Here is a 20,704-nt window from a genome sequence, read left to right on the forward strand (position 1 = left end):
GATAACAAATTACTTGTTTTGTTCACTACAGTTATTCTTTAGTGCATGATACATGGAAGAAAATTAGGTATTTTTAATATCACTAAAATATGCTTCTGTAAATCTTATTAAACAAACCTGATTCCCAAACAACTGATGTATGATTTCTAAAAACATTTCATTTGCAAGTAGACCCCCCTCTCCTTATGCCAATCTGTAATTTGCTCAGGAATGAGACTCCCAACATTTAAACAAACTCTTAAAATTTTGAGTATTATGTCCTAAAAGGTAAGAATATTTTGCTGTAAGCAAGAAATTAATAACTCAAAGTATTTAAGAATAAGATTTCACTTCCAAAGGTATAAGCTATCTCTTGAACAACAACAGACATGTTGCAAAGCTTTATTAAAACAGAAATCTTTTAAGCTGGGCATGGTGGTGCACGCTTGTAATCCCAGTACTTGGGAGGCTGAGACTGGACAATTGCAGCCTCAGCTACTTAGTGAGGCCCTCTGCAACTTAGTAAAACCCTGTTTCAAAATTAAGAATAGGGCTGGGGTGTAGCTCAGAGGTAGAATGTCCTGGGGTTGAATCCCCAGTATCAAAAAAAAAAAAAAAATCTTTTTAAAAAAGTCTCATTTTTCAAAAACAAAAGAAGCCTGTTAGCCCTTATCTAGTTTTACTTTGACAACGGAATTACACTTTAGATTAAAACAAAGTCCTAAAATCCTTCAAACATTTCAGAATTATTCATTTAAATCTCAATGACTACATTTAATTCAAAATAAACATGTTATTTTATCAGTTCTGAAAAGATTTTTTAAAGGTGGATACTAATGAATCTAGAAAATCTTTAGTTTTTCTAGATTAACTCTGAATATAACTATAGATAAAAAAAGAGTAAGGTTAATATTTACTGGATTCAAAAAATTTGAAATAAATAACACTTATATCCTGGGCACTCTGTTAAAAAACTGTACATTAAGCCAGGCGTAGTGGCACACGCTTGTAATCCCCGCGCTTGGGAGGCAGAGACAGGAGGATCGTGCAGGTTCGAAGTCAGCCACGCTAGCTTAAGAGACCCTGTTTCCAAATAAAAATATAAAAAATAGGTCTGGGAGCGTAGCCCGGAAGTAGAAGGGCTTCCAGGAACCCCAGTACTACCAAAAAAAACAAAACAAACAAACAAAAAAACTATACATTAACTATCTCTTTATCCTAAAAACATTCTCCAGGTAAAAAGAAGTATTGCAAGCCAGGCATGGTGGCACACGTTTATAATCCCCGCGCTTGGGAGGCAGAGACAGGAGGATCACGCACATTCGAAGTCAGCCTTGCTGGCTTAAGAAACACTATTTCCAAATAAAAATAATATAAAATAGGTCTGGGAGTGTAGCCAAGGTAGAAGGGTCCCAAGGAAGCCCAGTGACTGACTGACACTCTCTCTCTCTCTCTCACACACACACACACACACACACACACACACACACACACACACGCGAGTATTGCAAAGGCTAAGTAGCTTACACAAGGTCAGCTGCTGGTGGTAGGGACCAAACTTGAACTCTAATATAACTCCCATTATATTTTTACTTTATATCATGAAGCCTTACTGTATTATGCAAGAGAAGCAAAAGGTTATCGAAGCCGTTTTCTCCTCATTTTAGAGCACTTAAATTCAAGTGGCTTATCACTACCAACTCACACTGGCATAGAAATTTTAAATGTGTCATTACTTTATCTCTCACAGTAGTCACAATCACACAAATGACAATATGAGGTGTGAGATAGGTCAAGACAGTTGACACGAGAAATAAAAGGATGGAAAATATAAAATAACTTTACTTGGAAGCTGCCCCCCCCCAAAAAAAAACAATAGGCATGGCATTCCCAATACTTACAATTGAGAAAACAATCTCAAAAATCTCAAAAGGAAAGGAAATAAAGTCCTAGCAATTAAACAGTTTGGACAATGTTAAAAGTCCACTTTGACTAAGGCCACAAGAAATAGCTCAAGTAGAGCAAAGGTGTAAGTCAGTCCAAGGAACACTAACGCTTGCATAGCTGTAAAGCTAAATTGGCAAGGCTGGCCTTGAACTTGTGATCCTTCTGTCTTCCAAGTACTGCAATTATGGCGTGTGCCATTATACCTGGCTCCTTTCCCCTATTTTTGAGTATATATTCTGGAGAAAAGTTATATATCCTAGATAGAAATTTCCTATCAGATATATGATTTGTAAACATTTTCTTCTATTCTGTAGACTGACTTCTCATTTTCTTGCTATCTGCTGAAACATAATTTGTTAATGTTGGTGTCCAATGGATCTTTTTCTTCTTTGTTGCTGTGCTTTTGGCACCACCTGTGTTTGTAAATTAAGTTTTACTGGAACACAGCCATGCTCATTTGTTTATGAACTGTCTATAGCTGCTTCACACTACAATGATAAAGTTGAATCATTGCAACACACTGTACGGCCTGCACTGCCTAAATATTTACTATCTGGCACTTGGCAGAAAACATTTTCCAACTTGTGGTCTAAAACAATGCCAACAACTCCCACCCACCTCTAACCTAAAATAAACAGCACTCCTTCACTTGAAAGGGCTAATAAGGAAGATGATATCCTTCAAAGGAGAAGCAGAATTCTGGTTATGATAAACCAGGCAGTGAAAACATTTTGATGAATAAGTTGGCATGAAGGGATAGCTTATACACTGCTGAGAGAAGTGCATGCAGTATAACATCAGAAGCCAAACACAGCTTCTACTATTTAAAATCCCATCAATAATCTGTGGCCCTTGTTCTGAGTATCAAATATCTCAATGAGGTTGCTTTTAAAACTGTAAAAATTATCTTCTAGTAATGGAGGGTAAGCTAGGGCCAGTTTACAAGAACTTAAGCCAGTAGGATTCTGGTCTTTTTCTTGTATGAAAGAGCCAGAAAAAAATACTATGAGACTTGGAAAAGAAAAAAAAAGTTTCCTTCCATAATAAGAGACATCAAAAAAAAAAAACCATCTCACTCTTTTTCAGTCAGACACCTTTGTCCAGTATTTTGGCAGCCCTCTCTGAGCAGGTAGATCTTTCCAGTAAATATGGCCTGCATCCTCAAAAAAAAGCGATGAACCACTAAACCACCCTTGAAACTCTCTGGGCTTGTGGTTCTGTGAAATAATGAATTCCTTATTGTGAGCCATTTTATTACTTTGCAGCCAAAAATACTCCCAACTAATATATTTCCTACTTTGATAATCAGTACCAAGAATATTACATCCTAGTTTTCAGTAGTTTTACTCTTTATCTAGCCTAACACCAACGAACAAGTATTCTGAATCAGGCAGTCCTGTGGACATTTTATAAATACAGGATGGGGGAAGAAAATCAGCATATTCCAACATAGGTACTCCAATTCTATATTCTACTACATCAAATAAAATTCACTGAAAAGTAACATAAATAACAGATATTCCAGCATTCATTCAGCACTTAAATAACTGCTTGAAACTACACAGCTCCATGAACAGTATAACTGGAATCAGTAATAAAGTACCCAAATTGCCACATTATTAAAGTTCAAACTAGGTAAGTCAAATAGCCAGAAAAAAAAATTAGCACTTGCCAAACACATTGGTACACATCTATAACTCCATACTTGAGGGGCTAAGACAGAAAGGTTGCAGCTTTGAAACCAGTACCAGCAACTTAGTGAGACTGTTTCAAAAGAAAAAATAAAAAGGGGTAGAAGTTTACTTCAGAGGTAGAACACCCCTGGACTCCCATCCCCAGTAAACACACACACACACACACACACACACACACACACACACACACTCTCTCTCTCTCTCTCTCTCTCTCTCTCTCAATAATAGCTCTACTGAAATATTTATTTTAATGTACTATAATTTTTACCTCCACATGTCAGACTCAATCTATTTTATGAACATATCTGTAACTGTTGTTTTCCTTTCATCTTGATATCTGATATTATGTTTGGTGTATGCAGTAGGTGAACATTAATTTTTGGCTAAATGAAGGAAATCAAAAATTCAGAATTGCAATCTCACTTCATTGGCTATTCCTAGAATCTCTAAAATAAAAAGTTAAAATACATGAGTTTTAGTAAACAAAGCAGGGACTATTATTAATTCTGAGTTTTCTTTAATTATGAAAAAGTTCACTTGCTATTTACAAATGAAAGCAACACCCTGACACATAACTGTCTACTTAACTTTGTAATTTTTTTTTTTAAATCTTAAAGAATAAAAAGAGAGTCTATAACTTTTAGAACCCACAGTACTTTCTGGCATCTTTCTTGTTGTGCCTAACACACTTGTGGCTTAAAAGCATTCTCTAAGGACCTGTAAAGACCTCTCTAGTCCTAAATGATAAATACAACTTAACTCCAATGTATCTCCACATTGTATCAGAACACCACAATAAGGGCCAGATTTACAAAGATGCAAAAAAAAGGTACCCCTGCCCTTGAGGAGACCATGGCTTAGGGAAGGCAGTACAACATACTGGGATGGACTATTGTGAAAGCTACTTACAAATGGCCATTAGTTGCCTGGAGAGTTGGGAAGGTTTTCACAAATGCCACTAGCACAGAATCTAGAAGTGACTATGTCAAGCAGAAAAGGTGAAAAGATGTTTCAGAGAGTACGAAGAGCACAAACAAAAGCACCAATAAATGAAAAAGAGGCATTTAAGGACAAGCTGTGTGACCTGGTTACAGCATAAGGATGATTAGAGGCAATGGCCAAGATATAATACCATGCAAAAGGGTTTAAATTTTTAATTCGAGAAGATGTAGCAAATGACTTTTAAATGGAGGTAGTGACATTAGATTTCCATTTCAGAAGAACTCTGGTGGGCAAACAAAAGAAGGAAGAAACTGGAGACAAAAACACATTAAGTAAGCTATAGAAATAGTTCACATAAGCCAGGCATGGTGGCACAGGCCTATAATCCCAGTATTTCGGAGCCCAAGACAGTAGGATAGCAGCTTAGTGGATAGCCTCAGCAACTTAGTGAGACCCTGTTTCAAAATAAAATAGGCTGTAGCTCAGAGTTAGAATACCCCTGAGTTCAGTAAGTGTCACACACACACACACACACACACACACACACACAAAAAAAAAAAAAAAAAAAAAAACGGTTCATGTAAGAAAGAAATTAAACTGCAATAATGCCAGTGGCAATTGGAATAAAGCAGCAACAGTTGATTCAAGAAGTATTAAGATTTTAGGGAGCTCAACAAAAAGGACATGTTTGCTGATAACATGATATTAAAATTTTACAAAGTCCTATGGCAACTATGTAATGAATTCTTCCAACACAGATAAATGGCCAAACTGAATTAAGAGGATGAATGCAGACCAAGTACACAATATACTTCTGTACCATACATAGTACCATATTCTTCTGTAACTTGCTTTCAGCTGTGTTAGTGTATTTTGGATTCAGCTGCTACTACTTAGTGGCACAAAATAGTAATGTACTGGGAATGTCATACTTTCCCTGTCTACTGACACTAAATAAGTCAATTTAAACTACAGAAATCAACACTATATAGACTGCAACTGATGGTGGCAGTAGATGGGGAAGAAAAAAAAGTTCGATCATACCAAGTTTCCACTAAGAATAATGAACATTCCACGAAGCAAAAAGAAAGACTAATTATGGAGTCTATATATTAAAGATTTGAGTCTTCACAATATATGGGATCTTTAAATGAAAAAATGATAAAATCATATTTAACTCAGAGAGGCTAGCAATAAAAACTAAAAATTAGTCAGAAAAGTGGAATGGCAACTAGTAAAATAGGTCACAGACACCAAGAGAGGAGAAAATTCCAAGAGTTTCCAAGAAGGTCCAATGTTACTAAGTTGTCAAGTAAGAAGAACAAGCATCGACTTTCCAGACAACCATACTGTCACCACAGCCACAGAGGGTACTATTCCCATTTTATTTATGCGCTAAATAAGGCCTAGAGACCTTTTGGTATTTGTCCAAGGTCACATTGCTTATAAATGGCAGATCCAGAATCTAAATTCAGATCTTTCCCAACTCCAAATATCTTGTTAGTAATTAGAAAATTACAACGACCTTAAGCTTCATTATAATGCAGATACACACTTCATAAAACAAGAGATGCAAATGGCCAATAAATACATGAAAAGATGCTCAACATCATTAGCCATTAGGGAGATGCAAATCAAAACTACACTATGCTGAGATTACATCTAACCCCAATCAGAGTACCAAGCATAAAGAAATCAAGTAACAACAAATGCTGGTGAGGATGTGGGGAAAGAGGAACTCTTCTACACTGTTGGTGGGAGTACCAACTAGTTCAGCTGCTATAGAGATCAGTGTGGAGATTCCTTAGAAAATTGAGAATAGATCCACCATATATGATCAGTCTATACCACTCCTGGGTATCTTTCCAAAGGGATTGAAATCAGAGAACTACAGTAACATATGTATACCATGTGCATAGCCTCACAATTCATAATAGCCAAAATATGGAACCAACCCAGGTCCCCATCAACAGATAAATAGATTGCAAAATTATGGGAAATACACACAATGAAATTCTACTCAGCTATAAAGACGAACACAATCATGTCATTTGCAAGAAGATGGAAAGACCTGGAGAACATTAAGTGAGATCAGCCAGGAAAAGAAAGAAAAGGGACATATGCTTTCTTTAATATGCCCAAATTAAGAACTATTACAAATACCAGAGGGACTCCAGATAATGGAGGGGAAACCTCAGCAAAGCTGACATGGAAGAGTAGGAGACAAAGGATGAGGTTGATTAGTGGAGGAGCTACATTCAAATATGTGTAAAAGTATGAATTTAGCATGGTTAACCTGGACAGTCATTGCTGGAAGGGGAAAGGGGAAGTGGGGGATGAGAGAGGGGACCAAGCAGAGTCTGAATGTATGCCATTTTCAATATGATCCACATAAAAATTAAAAAATTGAAAAAAATGCAGACACATAATTATTCTAGACCAGGACTAACAGAATTTTCTGTAATAATGAAACACAGTGGTGTGGTTTACATGTCCCCTCCAAAACTCATGACCAGAGTGCCATTTTGACATCATTAAGAGGCAGGATTCTAAGAGAAGATTCAAACAGATTTGAATCACAAATGGATTCACATAACTACTGTGGGTAAGGGCTCAGAAGAAGAGAACTGTGGACAAAGTCCAGAACTTCCTGGAGATGATTTTAGTGGTCCTGACTAGAATGCCAGTGGAAACATGGATAGTAGAGGCCATTCTAGGGAGGTCTCAAGTGGAAATGAGGAAGAAGGTACTGGAAACTGAAGTAAAGGCAACGCTTTTTAGTCAGCTGCAAAGAACATACTCATGTCCTAGAACCTTATGGAACACAGAACTGAGGCGCAATGAAGAATATCTGTTGGAAGAAATAGCTAAGCAGCAAATCTTGGAATGAGAACGTCTATGTCTGTCCCACCATTGTATTTTGAAAGCATATGTCTTGTTAACTTCACAGGCTCACAGATGGAGAGGGCTTAGGATGAGCAGTTTTGAGTCTCACTTAAATCTGATGAGACTGGATGCTGAACTTTTGAGATGATGCTGGAACAAATGAAGACTTCTGGGACTATTAGGATAGAATAAATATATTATGTAAGAAGGACATGCAATTTGGGAAGAGCAGAATATTCTGGTTTGACTGAACCCTTCAAAAGGTAAAGTACTAAAAATGAATCCCAAACCTATAGCGGCCACACAAACCTATAATCCCAATATTTGGGAGGCTAAAACAGGAGGACCACAGGTTTGAGGCCGGCCCCAGCAAGTTAGAGAAGCTCTCAGCAACTTAGTGAGAGCCTGTTTCAAAATGAAAAATAATATAGGACTGAGGACAGAATGCCCCTGGGTTCAGTTCCTTTACACCAAATCATCACCATCATCACCCCCAAATGAAGATGGAGCCTTTGCGAGGTAATGAGGGTTGGGTGAGATCCCATAGTAGACTGGTGGCTTTATATGAAAAGAAATCTGATCTCTTTTTCTCACCATGTGGTGATACAAGGAGGCCCTCACCAAATGAGGCCCCTAGAAAACCGGACTTCCCAGCTCCAGAACTGTAATAAACAAATGTATTTTCTTTATAAACTAGCCATTCTCAGGTATTCATTACAGCAGTAAAAACAGACCAAAACCAATCATCACTAATCACATGTAGCTATGAAGCACCTGTAATATGTTGTTAACTGAAGAATTGAGTTCGACTTTTAACTTTAATTAGAATTTAGACAGCTACATGTAGTTAATGTCATTTTGGATATCACAGAACTGCAGTGGACTGAAAAATAAGAAAATAAGCAAACAGATAACGGTTACGAATATGTTAGTCAGGCATGATGACAGCATGCCTGTAATCCCTGTACTTGGCAGGTTGAGATAGGAGAACTGCAGGTTTAAGGCCAGTCTCAATAATTTAGTGAGGCCCTCAGCAACTTTGGGAGATCTGTTTAAAAACAAAAAAGAGCTGGGAGTATAGCTCAGAGGTAAAGCATGTCTGGGTTCAATCTCCAACACTAGAGAGAGAGGAAGGAAGGGAGATAGGTAAGGAGGGAGGGACAAACTAACTTATATGGTAAAGGCAGAATGACGGCCAGTCAGGAAGGCAGAGCTGAAGTATACTTGTACACATAAATTCACTCCTTCAGTTGAGAAGAATAGTAGGAGTTAGTTTGTAGTTCATGAAATTCTACTTTTTAGAAAAATAGTTGCAGTAGGAACATAACATAAAATCACTGATTTCTCTCATTTCCCACTATCATTTATTTTTCCCAAGATTCTTAATCTAATACTAAAGATTGCCTTACAAACAAGTAATACTAGTAAATGCTAGCTTATTGCATGCCTAAAATAGGAGCTTTCTTGTGGCATCACACTCAGGAGGATATGAAAGAAAACCATTCCTGGAACTAGATAAAAGATAAATAAAAAGGGCTGCTCTAATAAAGGCCAAGGATAAAGCTTGATCCTTTTATAGCTGTTACACTTTGCCCTATTGTACTTGTGTTTTGAGATGCATACATAATTATAGCATGCAAATAAAAATGAACACTGTATTGTTTACAAAAGAGACCTGGCCAAACCAGGGTCAATTTAGCAACATACCAGCAACACAAGACAACATGACATCTCATCTGTAAAAACGTTTTTGTGATACCAATAGTGCTACCAATGAGGCCCATAAGAAAGAGCTTTTCCTTCCTTCTCAGAGGTAGGAAACTGTGGAAATGCATGAATTGTTGAGTTAATGCTAAATTTTCAAGGATTTCTTACAAAAAGTCTTCAAATTTTAACTTTTTATAGTAATAAAAATAAATAGCATTAAAACTATTTTATAGTACTAAGATAAAATAGTATTAAAAATCTTCAGATACTAAGTATCTTATAGCATTAAGTAAATGTTAGTATTAAAACTACTTATATAGCCGGGTGTAGTGGCGCACACTTGTAATCCCCGCACTTGGGAGGCAGAGACAGGAGGATCGCGCAGGTTCGAAGTCAGCCGCGCGCGCTGGCTTAGGAGACCCTGTTTCCAAATAAAAATGTAAAAATAGGTCTGGGAGTGTAGCCCAAAGGTAGAAGGGCTTCCAGGAACCCCAGTACCACAAAAAAACCAACTTATATAGTACTAAATAAAAATAAATAGTATTAAAAACTAAAGATAAACCCCAAAACAATGTATTGGTCACATTTTATACAAAAAAGTTGGGGGGAGGTACTAAGGATTTAACCCAGAGGCATTCTACCTACAAGCGACACCCACAGTCTGATTTTATTTATTTGGAAACAGGGTCTCACTAGGTCGCCCAGAGTCTAAATTGCTGAGGCTGGCTTTGAACCAGCAACCCTCCTGTCTCAGCCTCCCAAGTACTGAGATTACAAGCATGCACCACCACGACCCACTGTTTATCAAAATTGTATTCCTGCACTAGACCTACATATTAGCTATAATTATACTATCAATTCATAACCAGAAGGAAAATATGGAATGGTTAGGAGAAAATTAAGAAATACAGAATAGGCATGAGAGCTACTAGAGAAAAGGCTTATTCGAAAAAATAAAAAATGAGGAAAAAGTTTTAATATAGAAAGCCTAAAATAAAGTAGATGCTTTATCTACACAGAAGTCATTTTCTCATTTCAATAATTTGTTACCAGCCATTCATGGTGGTGCAAACCTGTATTCCCAGTATTTGGGAGGCTGAGAGAGGATGATTACAGTTTCAAAGCCAGCCTTAGCTTCCTAGCAAGACCTTGTTTCAAAATAAAACATTAAAAATAGGGTTGGAGTGAGCTCCGTGAGGTGGTACACACTTGTAATCCCAGTACTTAAGAAGCTGAAACAGGAAGATGACAGGTTCTCTGCCAGCCTCAACTACTCAGTGAGGCTTTCCACAACTTGGTGAGATCCTGTTTTAAAATAACGAATAAAATAGGGCTGGCTATATTTTATTTATTACACATTACTTATTTTTTAAGTATGGGAACACTTATTTTCCACTTTATACCCTTAAGTATCATTTGAAAAAAAAAATTATTTTTGGTGGTACTGGGGACTGAACCCAATGGCATTCTATCTCAGAGCTCCACTACCCCAGCCCCACTGTATTTTTTATTTTGAAACAGTGTTTCACTAAGTTCCTGAGGGTGGCCTCAAACCTGTGATCCTACAGTCTAAGCCTCCCAAGTACTAGGATTACAGTCTTAGGCCAACATACCTGGGGTTCATTTGAATTTTTAAGCAAATGTACTAATACAGGTTGATGCAGTATCTTTAAAACTAAGTAAAATTTTTAGGAATATTGCTCAATAGCCTCATGTTTGCTTATATAAAACCTGAACTCAGAAAATGGTTCCTGTTAGTCCCATGTAATTTGATCTGAAGCACAAATAACTCCTGTGTTACTAAAGCAAAAAAGACTGGCAAAGTATTAATCTTTCACTTTCTAGAGTCATTTCCTATATCACTTGACCCACTATTACTCTCTTCTAGACACTACTATTTTGTAGTAATATTTACTTAATATCCCATTAATTGCCTATTAAATTCTCCCAAAATCAATAACATTACCTTTCCCACAGCCCTCTTCATCTCAATTCAGCAAATGATCAAATGATCTTGCCTTTAACTATCCTGAAATATTGAGATTGAGGTTACCTGGTATATACTACTTTTTCTTTCTTTGGGGGTAAGGGGAGGTTCCTGGGAATTGAATCCAATATCCTTCCAACTTACACTTTCAGCCTATTTTATTTTGAAACAGTGTTTTAGTACATTGCTATAGGTCTCCCTAGGTTGCTGAGGCCACACTTAAAGGCCTGCACTCCTCAAGTCTCAGACTCCCAAGAACTGGGATTACAGGTATGCACCACCATGCCCAGCCTAGAGATTACATTATTAAAATATATATATGGCCAGGACCTAGTCTCTTCATTCTGGTTCAGACTCATAATCAGTCAATCCTGCCCCCATATTCTTCCTTTCTTTTCTTTTCCTTCTTTCCCAGTTCCCTCCCTCCATCTTTGCAATGTTGAGGATCAAACTTAGAACCTCATGCATGCTAGGTAAGCACTCTACCACTGAGCTACATACCCTACCACCCCTGCTTTTTAAATTTATTTTAAGGCAGATCCCAAACTAACTTGGAACTTGCGATCCTTCTGCCTTTGACTTCCCGGTGGCTGGGATTACAGGCACGCACCACCAGGCCCGTCTTTTTACTCCCTTCTCCCACTTCTACGGCTCATTCCATTAATTATTCTTTCTTGCAGCTCCTCCTGATATGTCTAATTCTACAGAATATCCACATCTCCCCCATAGCTAAAAAAAAACTTACTCCACTGTAAACCATATCCTTTGTCCCTTTCTTTCACAAATGCCTAAAAAAAGAAATTGACATTGCTTCCAATGTTCTCATTAGCACATACTCCTTTGTTCTACTTAATTCATGTTTCTTGTTCAAATACTCTTCATATCTTATCCACCAAGTATGTGAAACATGACAATGAAAAGCCAGACAGGTCTCTACATTCACAGCTTACATTCCCTTGAGATCTTATTTTCATCACCTAGGACTTAACTAAAGTTATGTGCTAAATATTATCAAAATTGCTCTAATGACCAATTCCATTAGTTTGTTTTTGTTTTTGTTTTTTTGTAGTACTGTGGATGGAACCCAGGGGCATTCTACCTCTGAGCTAAACCCCAGTCCTATTTTTTAGTCTTTTTATTTTTATTTGTTTTTTATTTTATTTTATTTTTCTGGTATTGGAGATGAAAGCCAAGAGCACTGTACCTGTGAACTACACTCCCAGCCCTATTTTTTAGTCTTTTTATTATTTATTTATGTATTTATTTATTTATTGCAGTACTGAGGATGGAACCCAGGGGCATTCTACCTCCAAGCTACACCCCCTAGCCCTATGTTTTATTCTTTATTTTGAAACAGGGCCCCACTAAGTAGTAGCTGAGGCTATCACAAACCACGTTCCTCCTGTCTCAGCCTCCCAAATGCTGGGATTACAAGTGTGCACCACCACGGATGGCTCCATTAGAATTTTATTCATCCTCATCATTACCCACTTAAACATTCTAATTATTTTTCCAAGCATTTTATTAAACTTCTTTGTTAAATAATTATAGTGGAATGTCTCAAGCCCATTAATTCACTAAGATCAAACTTACCCAACAACTTCCTTTAACCAGGAACCAAGTCCTGCTTTCCTATCTTTTATTAATAATGTGAAACTATATTTACTGCCAATCACTTGGTTGGATCATTCTTTATAACTCTGGTTCTTCTTAATTTTCTAACTTTTTTATTTTTTATTTTATTTTTTGGTGGTAATGGGGTCCCTGGAAACCCTTCTACCTCCGGGCTATACTCCCAAACCTATTTTATATTTTTATTTGGAAACAGGGTCTCTTAAGCCAGAGAGGCTGGCTTCAAACGTGCACGATCCTCCTGTCTCCGCCTCCCAAGCGTGGGGATTGCAAGTGTGCGCCACCATGCCCAGCGATTTTCTAGCTCTTTTAACTCTATATTTCAAATATCTTCATCTCTATGTTTTCAAAGCAATACATCTACCTACAATTTCCACTTTTCCCAAATCACCCAACATCTTATTTCCATTTAGATCAATGGTTCCCCAATGAAACCAAACTGAAATCTAACAGTTAAGGCCACTTACAACTTACTTTCCAGCCTAGACTGTCATATATGACCTTAAAAGCAGTATTCATCTTTACCTCCTTCCCTATCATGTTAAAGGATAAGAAAAAAAACCTCTCTTGTCTAAGGAGTTTATTCCCTCCTATGTCCTTCAGGATTTCAAACTGTGAATGATTCCACTGCTTTCTTTTAAAAAAGATTCAAAAGACCTCTCCTTCCTTTTCCTGGCTTCTCTGACCCCAATACAAATCCTTCCTCAAACCTAAATTCTCTAGCTTTCATTTCTTCTCCTCCTATTCAAAGCTTTAAAGAGCAGTCAATACTCAACTCCTACAGACTGGCCTTCTCTGTCACCACAACAAACTATTACCAAAGTCACTGAAATTCTCCAAATCCTCCGGAACACACTAAGTTGTTCTTTCCTGATCTCTGCAGTTCCCATCACTCCTGACTTCTTCCTTAAAACTCCCTTCACTATGACATTGCTGTGTAATATTTCCAACTCCCTGTTTAGTCATTTTCAAACAACCAGATTCTTTATCCTCTATCTGCCTCTTACATGCACTGCTCTTTAGAGTTTACTGTCTTTGCTTCTCATTTTATACTTTCTATAGGACTTCATCTAGTTTTATAACTTCAACTACTGCCTAATACAAGTAGACAATTTTCACATCTTTAACAAGCCCAGATCTTTCTTCTGAGCTCCAGATATAAGATAGCCAAATATCTGTTGGCTATAATCACTTAGATGGCCCATGACTACTTTAAATTCAACATGTCCAAAACAGAAAACCTTATCACTCCCCCAAAATCTTCTCCTGTATTCCTAGGGAAAAGTGCATTTCTAACAAAGTCCTAGATGATGCTGAATCTCTAGGCAATAAAGTTCCTCTTGCCATCTACCAGGGCCATTATCTGTGCAGCAAGCATGATCAATATTCCACAGCACTCTCACCTGTAGGATTTATAATCTTGCAACATAATATTTCAAGCATTAATTACTAAGTTAGGAGAGAAGACCAGAGATGAAACAATGGTCACCCATGCAAACTTCTTTCTAGAAGGCAGTTAGAGTACCACTCATACACCCTCAGAACCGAACCTAACCTGAGTAGGTGCACATCCAATAGCTGCTTAGACAGCATTATCGCTTGTCAGCAGAATCAGAAACCAAAGCAGGACTCACTCCTTTTCTTCTCCATAATCCAGCAGTCATCAAGTCCTCCCCAACTCCTCAGTGTGCTTCATATCCATCTGCACTGTCCCTCTCTCCAATCAGGTCCCTTTTTCTCATATGAATTATTATAATTATCTCTTAATATACTACCATATCTAGATTTACCTATCTTTTAACACCATATGCCAACAAAATGATCACCTTAAAAAACTGAGATGTCATCCTTCTGTTTAATAATAAACCCATCCTAAGTTGAAAATACCATAAATCATAAATACTTTTAATATAACCAACCTACTGAACATCATGGCTTTATCTAGCGTACCTTAAATGTACCAAAACACTCACATTAGCCTACATTCAGACAAAATCATATAAAAAGCTATTTTATAATAAGGTATTGAATATCTCCTGTAATTTGTTGAAGGAGGAAAACAGAATGGTCGTACAGGTATGCACCATTAATGTATGTTAAAGCAGTTTCTTCTGAACGCTTATCACTTTCACAGAACCATGAAGTTGAATAATCTTAAACTGAACCATCATAGTCAGGCTCGATTGTACTAGTTTTCTAAACGGTCTGTACAGCTCATGCCTCTAGGACTTTGAACATTAGCTCCGTATCCCAAGTGTCCTTCCTTCTTGGCTAAATACTCATCCTTTTAAGACTCAGTTTAGGCACCATCTCTTTCAAATAGCTCTTTGAATAATTTCCAACCCAGTTTAGATTAAGCATCTTCCTGCCGCATACTCTTGTACACTGTGTTTAGTTTAATAGTACATGCCACACCGCATAATCATTGTCTTGTTTATCCTACTTGACTAAATTGCTTAGAGATAATAATCATGTCTTAAGCTTATATAGTCACTACTAAGCAGATTAACAGACACTTGACTAACACTTAAATAAATACATTCCTTGATATTCTCTAAACACTGGCTTTAAAAATTTTAGCATACATCACAATCACCTGGAAGACCTATAAAACTAGACTGCTTGGCTCATCCTGAGTTTGGATTCCGTGGTTCCAGGGTGGAGCCCAACATGTTTCCAGGCTGGTCCAAGAATCACATGTTAAGAATCAATGCTTCAAACATGTCACCTCTCCCTACCTCAGGCATTAAATTACCTTCAAATTGCCTCCAACTATCCCTTCTGCAATCCTACTATTCTTTTTTTTTTTTTTGGGGGGGGGGGGGGGTAAATGAATTCAGACACCCTAATGGGCTACATCCTCAATCCACTCTATTTATATGAGCTGGGGGTCTTGCTAACTTGCCTAGATTAGTTTGAAACTTGTGATTCTCCTGCCTCAGCCTCCTGAGTTGCTGGGATTAAGGAATCACTGCTAATAATCTCCGTAGACTCAGCACAATATTCACCTCCTTCATAAAACTTCCCCTAATTCATAACTCATCGTCCTCTTTACTCAATTTCCATCAGGATTTGTATATGTCATTCATACAATATTCATCACATTCCAACTTATTTCATAACTACAAGAATTTGCCTTATTTCTCTACTTAAATGAGGGTAGAAAACTTGCCTTAATTACTTTAATGTCCTCTACAACAAAGAGCAAAGGGAGCAGTGAACAGGAAAACAAAAATCATAGTTTCTGTCGATACGAATGAATCTCTAGGTGCCTGCCCTACTCTGGACTGTCCAACCTGTTTAATTCTCCTAGCCCACCCTGACTTCCTTGTACTGCTGTCCTATCTACGACAGTGCCTGATTCTTCCACACTTCTCTTTCTCTGGCTGACCCTCAGCCTTTTTGCCATGTGCACTGAGCCTTTTAATGTTCCCATCCATTATGGGATATGAGGGGAGGAACTGTCTCCTTATGACTGACATGAATCTTAATTCTGCTGGTCATAACAAGATTGCTTGCTTTTTCTAAAAGAGAGGGGGGGGAATTAGTTAACCATAAGCAGCAATATAATAAAAGTTGGAAAGTACAAAGATATAAATGTCCTTTATAAAATTTAATCTTATCTAAGAAAAAACTTATTTGTGCGGGGGATGGGAGGATAGGAATTGAACCCAGAGGCATTCTACCCCAAGCCTTACCCCAGCTTTTTCATTTTACGTTTGTGGTACTGGAGATTGAATCCTAGGGGCATTCTACCTCCAAGGTACACTGCCAGCCCTTTTTTATTGTTTTGAAACAGTCTCACTATTACTGATAGTCTCACTATATTCCTATTGCTAGCCTCCAACCTGCGATCCTCCTAACTCAGCCTCCCTCTCAAGTATGGGAATTGCTGGCATGCATTATCACACCTGGCTTATTTTTTTAAATTTTGAAACAGGGTCTTGTTAAATTGTTTAATCTGGTCTCAAACCTGTCAATCTCCTGTGTCAGTCTGGGATTACAAGTACTGGGATCACAGGGCACTACCATGGTCATCTTAGAAACCAACAGACTATGTTCATATAAACATCCCATAACAAAATCCCTATTATCTATTTCAACAAAAATAACCTGGTTTGGGGAAAATCTCTGTAAATTCAGTACTCACAGCTTTTTATATACATTTAACCTAACCTCCATCCTCCCAGATGCTTAAGAGTTCAAAATTCAAATGGGATGAAGGGAAAGATTTTAATACTCAGAGAAGAACGTGTGTGTGTGTTGTGTGTGTGTGTGTGTGTGTGTGTGTGTGTGTGTGTACACATACGGGATGCATGCAGTGTGTGAGATGTGGTGCTGGGGATTGAACCCCAGGGCATTCTACCTCTGAGCTACAACCCCAACTCTATTTTTGTATTTTGAAACACAGTCTTGCTAAATTGCTGACAATCTAAGTTACTGAGGGTGGCTCTGAACCTGCGATCCTCCTGTTTCAGCCTCCTAAGTACTTGGATTACAGACATGTGTCACCATGCCTGGTTGAAAATGACAGTAATTAAATACCTGTCAGAAAAACTCCTTAAGAGCTTTAATTTAATCTTATAAGACCTTTTTACTTTCTCCAAACTTAATATGATAGTAATAAATACTATAAAATCTATTGACCAAAAACAGTAAATGTGTTCATAATGCTAAGAGTTACCATAGAGATTTCCCAAAGGGAGTTTAAGTTTTCAGAATCTATGTTCAATTAACTAGGAAAATTAACCAGATCACTTCAAAGCCTAATTTATTTGAGTTCATCAGTATCCCATATGGCAAAATTGACTAATAGGTCCTTTTTTTCTTCTTCTTTTCTTTTTTGCAGTATCTGAGGCATTCTACCTCCAAGCTACAATCTCAGCCCTATTTTTTAATCCTTTATTTTGGAACAGGGTCTCACTGAGTTGAAAAGTGTCTCACTACGTAGCTGAGGTTAGCCATGAACCTGTTATCCATTTGTCTCAGCCTCCCAAGTACTGGGATTACAATCCTGTGACGCCACACCCAGCTTATAGGTACAGTTTTAATATTTCCAAACCAATGTTATATTCCACAGACCAAAACAATCCTAAAGTTGGGAAATTACTGCTACATAAATTTAAGTAGGTCCTAAGATGGCACTGGTGTGTAACAGAAAACTTAAAAGCTGAAAAGAGGAGAAAAATAATGACGTGGGGGAAAAACAAAAACATCAGGTACTTCCTAAAACTTTTAAAAATTACAAAAACACTGAGAACCAAGGAGATAAGAAATTTAAGAGCTAAGGGGGCTGAGGGTAAAGTGCAATGGTGCAGCACAAGCAAAACCCAAATTCACTGTAGTGAACAAATATCTTCAAGATCCTGATCTTCAGATAAAATATACACATAAAAAGTTCTATTAAGGTGGGTGTGGTGGCATATGCCTGTAATCCCTCCTGAGACAGGAGGAAGGAGGAGGTTCGAAGCCAGCCTCAGCAATTTATTGAGGCTCTCAGGAACTTAGTGAGACCATGCTTCCAAATAAAAAAATAAAAATGGGGCTGGAGGTGTAGCCCAGCGGTTAAAGGCCCCTGGGTTCTATCCCCAATGTCTGTCTGTGTCTCTGCGCGTCTCTCTCTCTCCCTCCTTCTCTCTCTCTCTCTCTCTCTCTCTCTCTCTCTCTCTCACACACACACACACACACACACACACACACACACACACACACAGAGTTCCATTAAAGCAATGAAGTGAAATTTCCAATTTCAAAAGCAAGCCAACAAAAAAAGTGTACCATGCATAGCTCTGATCTTTATAAATTATTTTCTGCAATAGTCTGGAAAAGCCTTAAGTTTTGTGACTTTGGCTGGCCAATGTTGTCTCTTAGCTGCCTTCCAAGTTGGCAAGGAAACTTCCTCTACATATAAAAACCACGAATCGCTTATTTTCTGCTTCTAATCTGGATTTTAAATATGCCAGGAAGCACACACATCACTTGCCCTATATTTTAAATAAAAGCTGACTTGGATGTGCTAATTTCACTTTCTTCCCTCACCATCACCAAATTGATTTTCAATCGCAATCAGCAGGACTCACTTCACTAAACCAACACTGTATTTTGAAGTATTTAAGTTCTACACAGAGGGTGAAATACCATCCAATTAAAGGTGCAAGAAATTACCCAACGTCGGCCTGAAAAATCTTCTAACAGCTTTGAAGACTTTTTAGGAGAAAGTGCAACAATCTAATCTCGGGTTCGAGTAACTAATACACACGGAATAACGCAGCCAAATTTTGCTACTATGTATGCAATTGCTCTCAAAGAGGAAACTACTGGGGCCAACCCGAGGTAGAAAACCGGTAAGGTAACAGGCTAAAAGGGCGTCGTAGATTTCTTGGCTACAGTGACAGGCGGGAGACACACCCCTAGCGTCGGTCAGAAACACTACAGCAGTGAATTCTACCTAGGGATTAATGTGGGGGTAAGGAAAGACAAATTTAAATCGCCATGATTCAAAAACAACCACCCCAAAAGAAAAGAGAGAGACAAGGAGGTAACAAAGAAAACGAAAACTCCCGGCTCTCCAAGCAGCATCAAAAACCCAGCCTGCCCATTTCGCCAAGACCCAGCTGGCCTAGGCTTCCAGCGTTGCCATCGGACCTTTCCGGGTCGCCGGCGCGGGGAGAGAGAAGCAAACAGCAAAAAGAATCCCCCTGAGGTCGCGGACCGCGGCGAGAGCCACGCGAGCGGGAGCGGCAGGATCCCTGCCAGGGCTGGCTGCTGGGAACGGGAGTGAGTGGGAGCAGCAGCAGCTCCCGGGAGGAAAGCGGGTCCTTACATAAAGCGCCATTTGCCACTCAATTGTCATTTCCATAGGCTTTCGGAAAGCCCTCCGGCGCGGCAGGCGCGGGCGGGGTGCGGCGCGGCGGCCCGGGGGCGGCGGGGGCCGGCGGCCCGGGCAGCGCGGCCGACCCCGCCCGGTCCAGCGCGGCCGGGAGGCGGCGGCCGGGGCGCGGGCTGCCCCGGGGCGGCCGGGGCGGGAGCGGGCGGCGGCGGCGGGGAGCGGGGCTCACCATCTTGCTCGGCGGGGCGGCGGCGCGCGGCGGCGGGGGCGGTCGGCGGGGAGCGCGGCGGCGGCGGCGGCGGCGGGCCTCGGGGCGCCCGGGCAGGGGGTGCGGGCTGGGGGAGGGGAGGCGGCGCCGCGGGGCCCGCGCCGGCCGGGTGGCTGGGCGCGCGAGGCGGCGGCAGGGCGCGGGGAGGGACGAAGGTCGGGGCTCCGAGAGCGCGGGCCGAGGGGGCCGAGGGCGCCGGCGGCTCGGGGGCTGCAGCCTCGCGCGCGGCGGAGCCGTGACGGACGCGCTGCAGTGGCTCGCGCTGACCCGCAACCTCCAGGCACGAAAAAGGGGGAGGGCGGAGAGGGAGGGCGGGCGGAGGGAGCGCGCGCGGGCGGGGCGGGGCGGGGCTTCGGCGCGCACATCCGGGCACCCGCGCGCCGGCTCCCGGCCGCCGCCGCGGCGCTCTGGCGGGCGCTGGTTGGGGCGCGCGGCGCGAGCGGGCCACGTCTGCCCTCCGCCGGCCGCCCCTTGCGTGCGGGGCGCGGGGGGGCGGGGCGGGGCGCAGTGACGTCACGCGACGGGCTTTTCCTGTCACGTGGCTGGGGGCGGGCGGGCAGGAGGGCCTGGCAGGGAGGAGGAGGAAGTGCGAGGGGCTCGCGGGCCGCCGGCGGAGGGACCGGACCCAGGAAGGGGAGGAGGAGCCCGACGGCCGCCTTAGGGTGTCGCGGCCTCCCGGGCGCTGCACCAGATTAAAAAAAAAAAAAAAGGAAAACATTTGAGTCCCCGGGCTAGTGGAAATCAAAGGTATCGCGACAGGGACCAGTACTGAACGGCACGGCATCGGGACTGTGGTCGGCTATTGTATGAACTGGAGGAGCGCGGTGGAGGAG

General features: G+C 40.3%; 1 protein-coding gene across 1 annotated transcript in view; it reads right to left on the reverse strand.

The window, feature by feature from the left end:
* Nucleotides 1–19,609, reverse strand: part of PPP3R1 (protein phosphatase 3 regulatory subunit B, alpha) — a gene marked incomplete at both ends in the record, with an annotated part of 53,841 nt that extends 34,232 nt beyond the window's left edge. The window contains one exon of the mRNA XM_080711380.1: nucleotides 19,412–19,609. Coding sequence (XP_080567506.1) covers nucleotides 19,412–19,609 — 198 coding nt within the window. The remainder of the gene's footprint in view (nucleotides 1–19,411) is intronic.
* Nucleotides 19,610–20,704: the final 1,095 nt, after the last annotated feature.

This window comes from Muscardinus avellanarius, assembly GCF_963383645.1.
Source record: "Muscardinus avellanarius genome assembly, chromosome: 15".
NCBI classification, from domain to species: Eukaryota; Metazoa; Chordata; class Mammalia; order Rodentia; family Gliridae; genus Muscardinus; species Muscardinus avellanarius.